Source organism: Equus asinus, chromosome 12 (genome assembly GCF_041296235.1).
Source record: "Equus asinus isolate D_3611 breed Donkey chromosome 12, EquAss-T2T_v2, whole genome shotgun sequence".
NCBI classification, from domain to species: Eukaryota; Metazoa; Chordata; class Mammalia; order Perissodactyla; family Equidae; genus Equus; species Equus asinus.
The window spans coordinates 7,177,117-7,194,455 of record NC_091801.1 but is presented as its reverse complement, the minus strand read 5'-3'; the positions used below and the strand labels follow the sequence as shown (position 1 = coordinate 7,194,455).

At 38.6% G+C, this 17,339-nt stretch overlaps 1 protein-coding gene across 2 annotated transcripts in view; it reads left to right on the top strand.

The window, feature by feature from the left end:
* Positions 1-3,945, top strand: part of ZBTB10 (zinc finger and BTB domain containing 10) — a 35,856-nt gene extending 31,911 nt beyond the window's left edge. For both annotated transcript variants that reach the window (XM_044780318.2, XM_014851015.3), the window contains one exon: positions 47-3,945. In XM_044780318.2, coding sequence (XP_044636253.2) covers positions 47-352 — 306 coding nt within the window. In that variant the 3' untranslated portion in view covers positions 353-3,945. The remainder of the gene's footprint in view (positions 1-46) is intronic.
* The last annotated feature ends 13,394 nt before the right edge of the window (positions 3,946-17,339 follow it).

Genomic DNA, 17,339 nt, shown 5'->3' with positions numbered 1-17,339 from the left:
TATTGTCTATCTATCCTTATATTGGATTTTTCCCCCTTTTAATTAGGTGCATAAAAAGGATAAAAAATACAAATGTATGGTGTGTAAGAAGATCTTCATGTTAGCAGCCAGTGTTGGAATAAGACATGGATCTCGACGCTATGGTGTCTGTGTAGACTGTGCAGATAAATCCCAGCCAGGAGGGCAAGAAGGGTTAGACCAGGGACAGGATGCGGACCTCCCTCGGGAGGAAGAATATGAGGAGAACGAAGTGGGAGAAGCTGACGAAGAGCTGGTTGATGATGGAGAAGATCAGAATGACCCATCTCGGTGGGATGAATCAGGAGATATTTGTATGTCTCTAGATGATTAACTGGCCTACTATACTCCTCAAGGATGCTGCATTTGGACATAATACGAATCAACAATTTGAATTGTTGAACTTGAAGGCTTGCAAAATATGGTACATGCTGGATGGTAGTTATGTTGCTGTGAAAACTGTAGGGTCAAAGCCTTATAGCAAAAAAATTTTTTTTTATATTTGCACAGGACTGTACAGCAAACAACCGTGTGGTTGGATTACATGGAGTCCCCACATCTTCAGTCAGTTATCAAAGTAAACGTATTTTTTATTTATAGGCTATACAGTAACTGTTTGGGTCCTATGAAAATACAGTACTTGTCCTTACAGACAGGTATTCATGTGCCACTTTGACGTGAATGAAGCAAATCCATTTATGAGAGCACAGTGACAGCTGGCCCAGTTACTCTGTCCATCGAACCGCTCAGGCTAGTGTGTACTAGTAGAGTTTTGTTGCTATTTTTATTTTTATTAATTTTATTTTTTTTAATACAGATTTTCAGTGAGGGGCCTTTTCAACCCCATTGGTTCTACTTTTCTGTATTTTCCATTTTAATTTGCTTTATAACTTAAACCAAGTCTCTTCTAGTCTTAGGTATTATTTCTCAATTTTGTGCTGATGGGCATGTTTATAAGAACTGGAGAGGTAATTTATTGGAATGAACTAACTGACTTCCTCCATTCCCCCCTTTCCTGTTTGACATGAATTTTACTACTTCCCAAATGAAGAATGATGTTGCAAAGTTACCGTGGCGAAGTTGACAAATACCACTAAAATGATTATGATTCAGAAGTAACTTCCTCCTGCTGCTCTAATCTGATAAATGGTTACTATATGGCGTTATCTGACATGGTGTTCGGTTTTGGGTATCTGTTTCTTTGGCACTATTCTTGTTTGCCTCTTTTTATTTTTGCCAGTGTACTATACCTCAATCCTATTTGAAAAGACAGAAATATAATCGAAAGAAAAGTCAAAGAAACAATAAGTGAAATGATTTGTTTTCTAATTTATCCTCCGTGTCCAGTTTGGTTAGCTTGTTATGCAGTATAAGTGAAATATCAGGTTTTTCCTCCTGTGCCCTTTTTATCATTAAAAGTAACACAAAAAGTGCATTCTCTTGTTTCATACTTACCGGGATATTGAGTGTTTTGAAATTATGATAGGTAATTAATTTATTTCTTTTGAATTCTTTAAAGTCACTACACCTTGATATATCGTCTTTCTAGTAGTCACCATGATTGAACCATCTACAAACATCTTACAAATAAAATATTGAGAGGCTTTACAGTTTTTCTTCTATTAACTAAATTCTTCAGGGTAAAAGGCGTGATGTATTAAGTTGAAATTGTCAGATTTCTTTAGCCTGACGACAGATGAATTAGCTGATTGTTAAAGTCACAGCAACATTTCCCATAATCAATGTTAACATGCATGACATTTATCAGGAACATATTGTATACTATATAAGATTGAGGGATATCATATTTTCAGCTTTCTTTTAAATAGAAATTGAGTATATTTTCCTATTTTATATCAGGTAACTAAATTATGCTAGTTGTGTGGAAAACAATGCAAAGTACACTTTGACAGACCTAATCCTTTTGGTGCTCCATCTGATCAAAGTTGAAGAGTTGATATGTTTTGTAGGAGACAGGCTTCTTCATTGTCTGATTCCAGTAGAATAATGGTTTAATGTTAGATATTGATGTTTCTGCTTGGATAAATCAAAGATAAAGTACAGTAACATGGTTAGCTGCAAATTTTGTCATCTAAACTTTATTGTAGTTTCTACATAACTGTAAAACTGACATGAATATAGTTTGGGTTTGATTTTTGTTTAAGACTGAAGAGTATATCTTATTCTCAATGTTCTAGACAAATGAGTAAAATGTAATTCTGGTGGGGTCCAAAGTAGACGTTAGTTGGGCAAAGATACTATGAATGAAAAAGTATTTTAAACGTAAAATGTTCTGCTTTGTGAATATGTAAGTATAGTATAAAGATTTCTTTCATCCCATTTATCCCCCTCCTTTAAAATAAACCATAGTTTACAATTGGTAGATCTGTCTATATATAAATATATATTAAAGAGAAAAGATATATATCTGAAAATCACCTAAATCTGCTTTGTTAGACTACACTTCACTTATTGCATAGAAACTGGACTTGGCTTTACATTCGTAATGTACTTTTACTTTTCCTCAAGATATGAACTTACTCTCTTTAAACTGAATTTTCCTTTACTGCTTAAATCATTTATGTATATCTGGTAAATTATGACCAAATTTTTGTTAGCTTGCACACAGTGAATTGAAATACACACTTGGTACACTACGGGATTGCTGTGCTTCTGTTTGGTTTTAGTTGGAAACAAGGTTTGATGTAGATGGCTTGTTATTGTTAATTTAAAATATTCTATAATTGTCCATTACCTTCTATGTTGTGTTGTGACAGATTTGGCTATATTTTTTAGTCAACTGAAATATGATACTTTAAAAGTTTGTTTTTAGAAAGGTAATCCAAAGGAAAAATGTTTATACTCTTGAATATATTAGCCTCAGCCTATATAAAAATTTCTTCTTTAAAGTAAACATTTTGCCAGAAACAGAATTCACAGATTTTTCTACTTGCTGACTGCCTAACTTATTTTGTTTCATGATCTTGAGGGACTGCCTTTTTCCTTCCAGATCTTTTTAAAAAATAGTTTTAGTACTAAGGTATACTACTGGACGTTTCTATTTTTTTAAGTATATTCCTTTTCTGACTTACAGTACAATTTCAGGAAGTTGATAGATACTAAGAACTTAGGATTGGTCTCAGAGAAGCAACAATGGAATACTCATAATTTTGTCCGTGGAGCCCTGGCAGAATTATGTGTTATACATTTGCTGAACTTTTCTCTTGTAACTTATATTTTAAATGAAAAATATTTTAGAGCTTTTAATTTTAATAAAGGGGAAGAGTATAAACTGTTTCTTTCCTCTTCACTCTAGTAACAGAGTAGACCCTCTCATATAAATCATGATCATGTATTATTTCTTAGGATTCTCAAAGACAGTTACTTCCTTATGGTCCCCGCTTTGTCATTGTTACTGGCCCTCGTTCTTCATATTCACTAGATGTTTTACTAAATATTAGCTCCCTGGCAATTAAGAGCTAAAAAAGAAAAGAAGAAACATTCTAGGAAGGGAAAGCTGAACAGAAATGGAGTAGCTTTGAAATTTGGGGGGACAACACTCACTGGTTTTGGTAGAGCCATTCTCATGGAGAAGAGTGAGGTGAATGAGTGAATTCATGTAAAGTGCTTAGAACACTGGTACAGAATGGAGGCGTAATACATCTTAGTTGTTTAATATAGATGTGAACCGAGAGGAAAAGAAGAAATGAGGAAAGAGGGAGAAAATAGGAAATGAAAGATGACGGCTTGGAAATTTCTGTTAATGCAGTGTGGTGTAAAAGGCTTGAAGGATGACTGGAGTAGTATAATATGGGGGGAAATGTGATGGAAAACAGGTTTTAAAAATCATAGATTTTAAAACTTCAATAAGCTTTATTTCTATTTCAGGATTTTGTCAACATAGAATAAAGTTTATTTTCTGAATAACGATTTCCAAAGCTATTGGGTTTTTTAGTGCCTACACGTACCATTGCGCTTTACCTTACTTTATCTCGTCCCCTAGGAGGTAGGTGCTATTGTCTCCATTTTATAGAATAGGAAAGGCTCCAAGAAATTTGCCTCACTTAACTTGCATGATGTAGCACGGCTACCGAGTGGTAGAGCTGGGTGTTGACCAGGCCTGGTTCTGAAGCCCATGCTCTTTTTACGGCGCTCCGTTGCCGCCTCACTCAACAACGTGTGTGGACTGCCAGCTCTTTCAAGGAGTCTGTCTGTGGAGACACGCTTTCCCTATCAAAGAGCCACGGTAGGAATTTGGGTATCTAACCCTTCCTCCCCGAGTATCCTTACTCCTCATTCCTCCTGCTACAGCGATTGTTTTGTCGCCTGACTATAAATAAGATGCCCAACCTCCATGTAGCACATGCTATTAATGGGCTGTGGCATTTGCATTTTTGAAAGGATGGTTTTAAACCGAAGAACTAGATGTGAAGCCCAGTTTCTGTGCCGCTCAGTCACCCAGATCCTTAAACTTAACTATGGTACATAACATGCGTGCTTAGAACTAACAGGTGTTTTTTTGTAGTCACTTTAGGATTTAAAATGAAGAGTTTTTTTCCTGCTGTATCTCTGCTTTCAAGTGAGGTTGAACAGTTCTAGATCATTTAGAATGTGTTAGGGGTAAGCACACTTTAAAAGATGTTTCCTAGCCCTGAATTTTATGACATTGGGTACTCCAATTCGGAGTACACTGGCTATTGAGAAAACTTTGGGTTGAGGAGAGGGGTGGTTGAGGCTGTTATGAAATGGGAGAATCAGCATTTTAAACACTGTAAACATAAAAGAACACTTTCTTCTGCCTGCTGTTTGTAAAAGCTCTTTGGGAAGATCTTTTACGAAGACCAATTTTTTAATGTAATTTACCTACCTAGTATAAATGTCCTAAGACATGTATGTAAACTTCCAAGACTGTTCTGTCTGTGTATTTAGGAAATACACGAGAGTCTTTATCAAACCTGAAAATATAAACTTGTGAGCACTCAACTGCTTCTGGCTTCGTGAATTTTGTTGACTGACATTTAATTCCGATTCCTTTGCCTTTAAGGTGTGCTAACTCAGACTAGTTGGGGCGGGAGGACACCTTTGTAAACTTTGACTTACGTATGATGCAGATACCTTCGTACTTGAGATTTCCCAGTTTGACTTATGGAATGTTAGAAGGCTTTTTGATTTGTATGTTTTTATACGAAGTACATGAATTGACTCCGACTGCCTCCTAGTAATGCTTGGAGAACCGCTATAATTAATAGTGATTTGTCGTCAGCATATCATCTGTCTTTCATCTTGACTACTTGGGAGATTCTCTCCAGCTTTTAGAAAACATTAAAGTATTTCCCCCGTAATTTACACATGTGCATAATTTTGGAAATGGGTTGAAAAGCAAAGGTCAGCTACTTCATCCCACATATACTGCGTATTGGTGGACTAATGGGTTAGAAGTAAATATGTGTTTCAAGTCTTTGAAACTTTATATTTAATAATATAGAGAAAACATACTTAACTGGTTTTTTAAGGGTTTCGTGGTGGTGGTTGTAGTAATAGAACAAAGGAAATCATAGAATGACCCAATGTTTAGACTTAAAGAAATGCGAGTTTTGATTTGGTCGAATTAGAGGAGGGGAGTGGGGAGTCCATGGCATATGTGCTTCCTGTCTAAACTGAGAGAACTGTCACGTGGCGGAAGAATTCGATACATTCTCTCTGGTTCCAAGAGGCTAAGATTGAAAGATCGAAAGCTGTTTTGGGGATTGCTGCGGAAAAATACCAAGTGTCCCCCTGGAGATGATGTTCTAGATAAGGGGAAAGCATTTCGGCTAAGGCAAGATTGACCAAATATTTCCATTTAAAGGTGCTTTTTTGTTTTAAATTTTTCAGACCATTGTACTTACCGACTTTTTGTTTTGCTTAGTTGAGAGCATTGATAAATTATATGTGCATAAATATCTCATCAAGGATATTTTGACGCCAAAAAGGACACAGTTGAAATTTAGAAATCCTGTTTAGCTTTATGGAAAAAAAAATAGCTACCTGAGCTTTTTTGTTTTTCACCAGGAATCATCACTGACTAGTGTTTGGAAATTCAGTTATTGGACCTATGGTTAGAAAAGAAAATGAAAGGTGCTTCAGATCTTAATGTCTGTCAGAATTCTCTTTCTGACTTCTGAACTAAAGAAGGAAATAAATAGGCTACAGGAAATCTATTCCGTTAATGAAAATGAAGAAAAACGGTGCCTTACATGCTCTTCATACTACCTTCTGACCATCGGCTAGATATTTTTTTTCCAACACAACCAAAGTTTAGCAATAAGAAGATACTCATCTTCCAAGCATAATTAGATATGTTTTAGAATCTTAGTGAAAGATAAGCAAAAGACAGTCTTACTTCTTGGCACATGTCCCAAAAGCTGGTGACATGACAATACATAAAATGGTTTCAAGATAATTGTAGAATTTTTTAGGTCTAATAAGGGATTCCCAGCGAGGTTGCTACAATGACTTTGCAGTCAATTTTAGCATCCAGGGCTCCTGAACTTGGATTTCAGCATCGTTTCCCTGTATCAAACTCATCCAATAGATATTTAAGAATTTGGGAAAGCTTTGAAATTAGGGACTAGAAAGTATATTCAAGTACAGTTCCTGGCACATAGTCTGAGCTCGAAACTATTTTCTAAGTGAGTGAACATTTAAAGACTTGAGCAACTTTAGGATTTTGCCTGCTAGTATGTAATGGCATGTAGCTATCAAACTAATTGTACTTAAAAGTAGTTTGTGTTGCCAAGCAGAGGATACATGGGATCACGCTGAGCCCTTGGGACCCTTTCCCCCAATACACCCAGAGGTGACCGTGCTGGAAGACATGCCCAAACCCAGCCTATAGCAAATCTTTCTATAGAGATCTCAATGCAAGTAGTCTTTTGTGATTTTTTTTTTTTAACCTATACCATCTCCATAACTCGGAATAGTTAGCGACTAGACTAAGGGTTAGCCATTTGCTGCAAAATATTTGTTTTTAAAATAATGACCGGCATAGTCACCGCTAACATCTAAATGTCTAATATTCAGTGTATATGTGGAAGATGTGAAAAACTAGAAAGAAAACCCTATAGGAGTTTATTCCTTGATGTACAGTGCAACAAGGCATCAGTAAAGGTATTTGGGTCTGATGCTTTAGTTACCAATATGACTTTTGTATTTGCGAAGAGGCATGTTGGGTGTTGGCATTTATGTTTTACCACATGGAAGACAGATATGTGTTCACGTGGAAGGCGCTTGGGGCTTGGTACTCCTATCCCTCTGTCCCCTGTTCTTGAGTCCTCCACTTGGATTCTGGTAGCACGTGGACTCCTAAACCGAGATGGTGGCATTTACATAGAGACATAGGTAATTCTCCAAAGCAGGATTTACACTAATTTTTCAAGTAATTGTCACCTAAATCATTAAATAAAACAATCAGCTCATTCCAAAGAATGGCCACGAGAGGACTCGGATCAGCCTCCAAGAGTGCTAGTCCAGGCTGCATCCTTCTCACCTATGGCAAAGGGAATTTGAAGAAATTATTTTAACGCTTTAGGTAAACAATTAGAGTCTTATATGTGTCTTAGACTTTTTTCTTTCACTGGTAGTCTTAAATTTGCCTCCTTTTAAAATTCTATTATTTCACAGACTTAAGATGTTTATCAGAATCCTACGTTAGACTTCAGACAGTTTTTTGGAACCATTCATCATTTTACGCTTTTGCCCTGTCGTGCCTCCTGAAGGTAGCTGACTCTGGCACCCTCGTCCGTTTGTGAGCTCCCATCTCATCTACACTCTTTCCTCTCTGGTCATCCACGTCTTTAATGGATGATATACTGCATACCCATTTCTGAGAAAATGGTTACGTGTGTTGGATAAGAGATCACACTGTATATTCTGTTCCCAGTTATTATTCTACGACAAGCCATTTGGGATGGGAAAAGATGCAAAATTAGACCAGTAGGGAACTTTATCAAAAAAGTCAGGGCCGGCCCAGTGGCATGGCTGTTAATTGCGAACATTCGGCTTTGGTGGCCCGGAGTTCGCCAGTTCAGATCCCAGGTGTGGACATGGTACTGCTCATCAAGCCACACTGAGGCGGCGTCCCACATTCCACAACTAGAAGGACCCACAAATAAAAATACACAACTATGTACCAGGAGGCTTTGGGGAGAAAAAGGAAAAGTAAAATCTTTAAAAAAAAAAGTTTTTTTTTTAAGTCTTCATGGGGCCAGCCCAGTGGCTCAGCGGTTAAGTGTGCACATCTGATTTGGCAGCCCAGGGGTTCGCCTGTTTGGATCCCATGTGTGGACATGGCACCACTTGTCAAGCCATGCTATGGTAGGCGTCCCAGGTATAAAGTAGAGGAAGATGGGCACGGATGTTAGCTCAGGGCCAGTGTTCCTCAGCAAAAAGAGGAGGATTGGCAGCAGATGTTGGCTCAGGGCTAATCTTACTCAAAAAAAAAAAAGTCTTCATTTCAGCAATTTTACAAAGCAGGAGTGATTGGAAGGAGTGGACAAGTACGATGATTAAAAATATAAAATGGTGCAGATTAAGATAATACATACATAGATATGCATAAACATAATAAAAGGAGAAAGAATACTTTCACCTTGAAAATATATCCTAATAAAGTCTTCAGTAAAAAAGATTTGTTACCCCTATAATTTTTGCATAGACCTTAATATTTTTGTCTTAACTAGAAAAAAATGTTCCTCTTAGCCCTTTGCACCTTTTTCTGGGATAGAACCATGTTACTTTCTGGATGCCTCCTAGTTCTGTCACCTCTATTGGACAAGTCTCTGGGATTAGACAAGCTCTTTTCTCAGAAGACCCAGTGATGTACTCAGGGAAACTGACCCCTTAATAGAGTCTACCTGCTGTTTGGGGGCCTAGATGATGAAGGCGCTTTGACGTAGAGTTTTCCTATTCAATAAAGCAGTTCAGTAAAATCGTGGGCACTTGGGATTATGTTCCTTCCACGTATCTTTTGGGTAGGGAAAGAGCATCACTTTTCGCAAAGGATGAAATCACAAGCTTCTGTAGTCTCTCCCCCAAGTTTTTCTCAAAGTGACAGCCTGAGCATCTTTACTCAGTTCCCATGTGTTTTTTTTAGCATAGCATATTTACACCATCAAAATTAATCTCTTAATATCAAATACCTCATCAGTTTTCAAATTTCCAATTGTCTCATTCATGTCGCGTGTGTGCGTATTTTACAGATTGCTTTTCGCTCAGGAGTCCAATCTGTAGTGGGAGTCGGCATGCTTTTTCTGTAGAGGGCCAGAGAGTAAATATTTTTGGCTTGTGGGCCCTAAGTTCTCCGTCACAACTAGTCAACTTTGCTATTGTTGCACAAAAGCAGCCAGAAACCATATGTAAATGAGCAGTGTGCCTGTGTCCTGATGAAACTTCACTCCTAAATGAGGCCGGCTGCAATCTGCTGACCACTCGTGTATAAGTCCTCGCTCATCCATCTCTCTCTCTCTGTCTCTGTCTCTCTCTCTCTCTCTCTTTCCTTGTTCTTGCAATACATACATTGAAGAATGATGTGCCTTCTTACCATCAATGAATTATTTTCTTTCCAGAATTACAAATCTGGAGTAGCAACTAGAGTTAACACTTTTAGTGGCACCATTTGAGTCGAAAAGGATAAAAACCTTACCATATTGGCTCTGATTGGACAATAAGACCATAATAGGAGTTCAGTTAAATAACTGCATCCCAGTATGCAAGGTGTCCCCCTCCTCATTCCCTGGGTCCTAAATACAAAATGAAGATTGCATGCAATTCAGAAAAGCATTCCTAGCTTAATAAGGGGAGATTTTCATTTGTCGATAAAAATACGTACCTTTCTAATCCAGACCCTTTTATGGCCACTTTATCTTCCGTTAGAAGATTCCTCTACCCTAGCTTCAGCCTTGAGTACTATGAAACTGACTCCATAGCCTTTAGAATGTAAGCTATTTGGGAGTCTTTCGTTAATATCTACATTCATACAAGGTGTTAGTAAATTAGACGTGTCAGTCATCTTGGACATAGCTTGAAAATGCTAAACTTGTGAGTGATTGAGCCAAAGTACCTGACCCGGTAAATGTTTCCGCCAAGCCCCTGAAGAAATAAATTCCCAGTACTGAAGACTGTCGAAGGGCATCGGAAGTCTGTGCCATTGCTGCCACACGCTAATTCCCCACGGCAGGCCCCCTGGAGGTCTTTGTGCTGCTCAGTCTCTCGCAGTAGCAGGCTCAAGTGAAACAGGTGCTGAACACAGTTCTTCACAGTCAAAATTTCTATTTAAAACACAGTTTCAACGTTGATCTAAAATAGTTCCAAGAGTTTCTCCTTATTATTAAGGTTAAAAGTAATCAGAACAGATTCTAAGGGGTTTAGAAAAAGCTTTGTTTCTCTTTTGTCTAATGGGACACTGTCCCGTCAGGAGTGTCAAATATATTCAGAAAGGACCTACGATGGGATGCTGAGAAGAACACAGTCGCTTAAGAATACAGCAGGTTCCCACTGGGCAGCCCCTTCGCTTCTCAACCCGCTGCAGTCCACACGGCAACTTCAGTTTTGAATGAAACTACCCTCACAAAAGCCACCAATGACTAGTTCCGACGTCCCTCCCCTCTGCGGCATCTGGCACTGTTATGACTCATTTCCTGCGTACACCTCTCCTCTTCCGGGACCCGGGAAGCATTGGCGTCCCCTTGATTCTTTGCTGGGCACTCTTTCCCAGTGTTCTTTCCCTTGTGTTCTTACTCAGTCCCAAGGGGATCACAATGACTCAAACCTTGGTGACTTGCATTGCTGAGCTCTCTTCAGAGTTTACAAATATTGGTTTAAGTGACACCATGCATCGTTGTTTGAGGCACAAAAGATTTTGGATCACCGTCCTAATTTGGATCACACCTCTTCAATTTCTCTTGGACCACCTCAAGGGTTTTTGGGTTTACGTTTTACTGTACACAGTCTCACCATGAGCTGATATTGCATAGCAAAGTCACCTTTAGAAAAATTATTACCTTGATTTGTCTTTCTTTTCTTTTTTATAAAGGCAGTTAGTTTTCTTTTTTTTCTTTTTTTTTTTTTTGGTGAGGGAGATTGGCCCTGAGCTAACATCTGTTGCCAATCTTCCTCTGATTTTTCTTTTTCCCCTCCCAAAGGCCCCAGTACATAGCTGCATATCCTAGGTGTAACTCATCCTATTTCTTTTATTTGGGATGCCTCCACAGCATGGCCTAATGAGCATGTGTAGGTCCACGCCCAGGATCCAAATCAGGGAACCCAGGCCACCAACGTGGAACATGCAAACTTAACCACTTGGGAACAGGGCCGGCCCCTGATTTTTCTGAAGATATTTAACACGTGCCAGCCATGTTAACACTTTATTTGATGAGGTGGTGTCTAGCTGGCTTTATCACGTCGTGTCAACATGTATATATCTCTGTTAACTATACAGACTAATCGGATGTTCGAACTGAAGGAAGCTTAGAAACAACTGCTCTACACATGTTTATCCAGCTCTGCTTGAACTCATTCCACAAATGTTCATCTGCAGCTCATTACCGCATAAGCAGATCTCATATAGATCTCATGTTAGCTTGAGATCTCTCTATTCTTCTCTAAATTGAGTCGAGTTGAAATCAACTTATTCCATCTCTGAACACTAGACACAGCCTCATCTTTCTACATTATGGTCTCTGTAACTGGACATTGGAAGTGGGGAGGAGACTATATTTGAGGAGGATTTAGGGCCTTAAAGTTTTTCCATTCCTAGAAAAAGTATTCTGTTTTCATTCCTGAGAGTATAATATTAGAAACCCATACTGCTCACCCTTTTCAGTTTAATGTTTCATTCTTCATTTTAAGGCTAAGAATCAAATATTTAATATGAAAACTGATGCCCAAAAAGAGATTTTAAAGAAAAGCATCCAGAAATATTTCTTATAAAATAGGATATTAATTTGCTGGCACTGGTAGGTAACACTTATAAGGTTAAACTTGCTTCTCCAAGATAAGATTAAGTTTGCAGATTGATGTAAAAATTTAAATGTTGCTTAATCCTAGGCTTTCAAGAATTTCATAATTAATTGATTCCTTAATGCAGTATAATTTTAACATGTATAAATTTAATGATTCAACTCCCTTTAGAAAATGTATTACAAGGAAGATGAGAGTTAGTTTTCCTTTAATTGCATTTCAGATCATATTCTAAAAGAAGTGAGAAATATTTCATTTTTATTAAATTCTCATAAAACTTCAGCTCCCCCAGGCCCAAACCCTAACTCTCCTTAAGCAGAAGGATAGATTTGTAATTATGGCTGCTTTGTCCTTATTTTACTTATTTTGAAAAAGATCCCGAGTACAGGCTTAGTGCCTCTCTGTCTCTAGGTAGAAGAATGGAAATAGTGTCCTCTTTAGATAGTCCATTTAAGTCCTGAAGTTATTGAATGCTCATTAGCATGATATTTTTTCTCAGTGTTTGAACTTTAAAAATATGTCAGGAAATTCCATAAATACAGTTTCGGAAAGCACACTTTGTAAGAAACTCAAACACAGTTGCCTGCTGTTTGAAAGTTACCCCACACCCTTCATCCTCGTCTCAGCACAGACTCCAAGAATACACAAGAGGTAAGACCTCGGAGATTCTGCCTGTGCAGGTGATGAATTTCATTGCCATTTTCAGCTATTTATGGAAATGAGAGAAAAGAGGGGATGTTTTTACTCTTTAAGCATTTATCCCTCACCGACATCATGCCAATTTGTTATAACGTTAACGTAAGCAATTTCTTTATAATATCATTGTGATTCTAACCTAGACCTCAAAATGGCCATTTGGGGGAAACTAAGCATAAATGATGCAGACATAGTATTTTTTGCAAAAAAAAAAAAAAAAAAGGAATATATTTGCTTTTGCCACTGTAAAAGTTTGTTTTCTGCATATATAAAGGAAGTGACTTGAAAATTCAGATGGGAGAATTTCCAATATATCATACTGTCATTAAGGTCTTGCTTTTTAATAGAATCTTTTTTCTTACATTCCTGCCTTTATAACTCCAATATAATTCATTGTTGGAGATGATTAATGAGGCAACTGCAAAAGCAGAATCTGGCATTTTGTATGTCCTATAAAAGAGAGTGTCAGGGCTGGCCCAGTGGCATAGTGGTTAAGTTCGAATGCTCCACTTCAGTGGCCTGGGGTTCACAGGTTCAGATCCTGGGCACAGACCTAGCGCTGCTTGTGAAGCCATGCTGTGGTGGCATCCCACATAAAATAGTGGCAGATTGGCAAAGATGTTAGCTCATTGACACTCTTCCTCAGCAAAAAAAAAAAAAAAAAAGGGACTATCAGTTTCATTTTTTAGCCACATGTACAGACAGAAAGCAAAGCTTAATCATTCCATTAAAGAAAAATCTTAAGCAAATGAAACTAAGGATTAATGTACTCTGTAATTGAGTCCCACTGTAATAATTTAAGTAAGTATGTTTAAAGTATTTTCATTGTGGGATTAATAATTAGAATATGGATATACCATATCCATATTTAAGACCTTTAATATTTTAGTTTAAGAGTTGAGAGCTTTCTAAGGCTTCTAAAAGGTAAACTTATACTCATTTATGTGACTCTCATTCATAGACATGGGAGAAGAAACATGTAAGTCTCATGAGACACAATATATTGAAAAGATTCCTCAAAGTGTTCATGATTTGAAGATGTGATTTAGAAAGATTTCAGAATAAATTACGGAATTTCATTTGAACTTTACTTATTTTAGCAGGTAAATCTGGTGAATAATTAAAGAACGTTTCTCTTTAATGCGTCCAGACCATTTGGTGTCTGAGATCATTATTATCATTCAGATCATGTATATTTCTTTAGCTCTAGCAGAGGCCTTTGTTTTTTCTTTAGTAAACGGTGATCTAAATTACCATACATGCTGTTGTATTCTACGCTGACTAATTAGCATAAGCTATTCAAAAACACCCAGGCATTTCTATTTTAAAATCCATCCTTAAAGAGAAAATACACTTTATAGGATAACTGCTAGTAACAAGAGTCATTTTTTATAAACAACCTAGTTAAATTATTTATAATGTGAATTTTAAAGGTGAGTGCTTATTTGAACATTTCCTTTTCCCTTTTCGCCTTTGCGCTTGACGGGACCCCTCACACTCTTCCCCTTGGTCTCTGAGTACCTGCTTTTGCCCCTCGCCCACCTTCCCCTGGTCGGCAGCTCACTCTTGGGAGTTACGTTTTCCGGCTAAATTCTTTTAACTAAATCTAGCCATGTTTCAGATACAAATACAAAGCTAAGGATCCACTTTCTCCTCAAGCTAAACTGAAGTGAATTCTAATCCTATTCTATCTGCCAAAAATAATCTCAACTTTAAAATTTTTATTCTAATGGTAACTGTGTAAATTTCCTGCCTGATTCTGAACCCCTTACTCCCGGAAACAGTTTCTTTCCCAGTGTATTCCTCTCTACCTTAAATTTGGCCATTTTGCCCTAACTATGACCTTTCTTACTTAAGCCTAACTGGCTAAGAAACGCAGAGCAAACCTCAAAAGGCAAGCATTGTTTTCGTTCCTAATCCCCTTCTGCAGGGATTTTCAAACTGTTCTCTGGGGTCCCAGGGGTTCTTTGAAGCTGCCTCTCTGGGTGTGGGGTCAGCTGGTGAGGAGGAGGTCGGCCCGGGCCTTCAGCCCAACCTCTGCACCAGCTTCGCTTTCATCTTATTTGTTATGTTTTCAGGGCCCTGTGCTTTAAAAAAAGGTTTTAACCATCAACTTAATTTAAAAACATCCACAGATGATAATATTAATAACAGTAATAGTAGCTTTTGTTTATAGAGTGCTTATCATGTGCCAGACCCTGCTTTAAATATTTTCTACCATCAATCCATTAACCCTTAAAAAAACAGCCCTGTCAGATGAAGCATTTTTATCATCTCGATTTTACAAATGAGAAAACTGAGATGAGGAGATTAAGGAACTCATCCAAGGGATCACACCTGCTAAGTGACACAGTTTGGACTCAGATCTGAGTGTGACAATTAATGTCTTAGTTTAAGTCAGGAACGGCGAATGCAAGTTTAGGTCCGCGGGGTGCCAGCCCGGTACTCCCACACCTGAGGCCGACAGAGCTCATGACTAGAAGCAGTCCTCACTGCCCACCATGGGGCCTTGGAGTCCCTCCGGACAGGTGCCGCGGGCAGCCACTCCTCAGCCGTGGGTGGTGGCTTTCAAGACGAGACCCGTTTACTTCCCCTGCTTTGAGGTGAGATGTCTGTGACCCCACACTTCTTAGCCCGTCTCCCCCAGGTCTAAAAGAGTTGCCAATTGCTTGTTTGGACACTGGTGGTAGAAAAATGCCAAATTATTTTTGATCCTAGATGTAATTTCTCATGATGAAGCTGCTCTAATGAGCGCAAATCCCTGGCTATATCATCCTCATTCTCACCGGCTTCGAACAGAGGATCTTTGTTTCTTTATTTACATGTTTGTAATTTGTATAAATTTGTAAGCTGATAATTATAAACACCATACAATCCTCGTTATCAGGACAGTTAGGATTTTTAAGCTTTTCTTTGAGTGCCTACTGGAATAAAGAGCTAAAGGGATTTACATTCTGAAACACATATTTCAGACACGGGGTGGGGGTGGAGAGGGAGAGCGTGGAGGGCTTACGCTTGGGGGGAGCCTGCCAGTTTCCACATTGCAGAGTAGAGAATTTAGTGGTCTGAATGACGTTCACTATTTCCACTACCGGTGTGCCCTGCCCTGGAATGTCACAGCCGCAAGACTGGGTGAATGCCCAAACATTTAAAAAAGGAACACACACACCCAACCCCCAGCTGATTTTTCAATTGCTCTCGCCAGGAGGTAAACAGCAGTTCCTGTGCTGTGCCCTTTCTTACCAGGGAAAGCTGGGTGCAATTAAAGTTTTCCTGTTAGGTGCAAGACTCTTTCAATGACTCACAGTAGTTCCTGCTCAGGACACGTCAGAGAGGCCCAAGCTATATTTAGGAACTTGCTATGAAATCACCTGTCCGTCCCAACCAATTTTTCCAATACAGTATATGAAGAGTTAGTAGCAAGTAATGCTAATTTTCAATACACGAGAAAGTCTTAAGTCATTTTTTGCTGTTGTAAACTAGTATTGAATCCTAAGTTTCCTTAAATAGATGGACATCCTTCTGTGAAATTATTTAACACTCACTCAGTATACACCTTAGCATGTTGGCATGACCTTCATACAACCATTACCATGGAACCCATTAAATCCTTGTTTATAAAGACGTTTGAACATGTCTTAAAATGTTCTCTCTCTAATATGAATAAAAAGTTTCTTCCTAAAAGCTATTTCTGATGCATGCTTTTTCCAGTTATTTGTAAAATTAGAAATTGCTGGGCGGCGCTAAGGGAGATGAATCAGTCACTGGGTCCAATGACACTGGATAGTGCTACTCACTGGGAAGTTCTCTGAAGAGAGTCTAAAGGACCTTCGGCTGGGGAGGATGCTGGAAAGTTCCATGGTTGCAGTGCATGGTGAGCTTCCCATGCCTCTTTTCTCCTGGCTTTTGTTTCGTCAAATGAGAGCAGAGAAGAGCGGATGGTAAGTTGTCCTATCTCTAGCTGATTAGGGCTTGCTAAAAAAGACAACCAAAGCCATTGATTCAACTGCAGGAAACAGTTTTAATTAGGATTAGCAGCCCGTATGAAGTGGAGATAGAAAAGCCAACGTAAGAACTATGTGATTCTAAGATAAGATCCCAGATATGTAGAAAGGAGCATTATCAATAGGATTGGAGATGAGACCAGGGTTATATTAAAAGGTGATTGTTAGCAGTCAAGGTTTGGTAAGAAAGGCTTAGTTATGTTTGTTTCTTTCAAAAGCTCATTCTCCTTGAGAGTCCTATGCCCCTGCAGTTACCTGTTGCGCCACATACTAACTGCTTAACATGAATACCTAAAATTCTATGCCAGGGGCTGGCCTGGTGGTGCAGCGGTTAAGTTTGCACATTCTGCTTCAGTGGCCTGGGATTTGCCAGTTTGGATCCTGGGTGCCCACATGGCACTGCTTGGCGTGCCATGCTGTGGTAGGCATCCCACATATAAAGTAGAAGAAGATGGGCACAGATGTCAGCTCAAGGCCAGTCTTCCTCAGCGAAAAGAGGAAGATTGGCAGCAGTTAGCTCAGGGCTAATTTTCCTCAAAAAAAAAAAAAAAAAAGCTCTATGCCACTTTGACAACTCAAACTAAAATCCTGTAAGATCACAATACACCATCTTGTGGATTAATA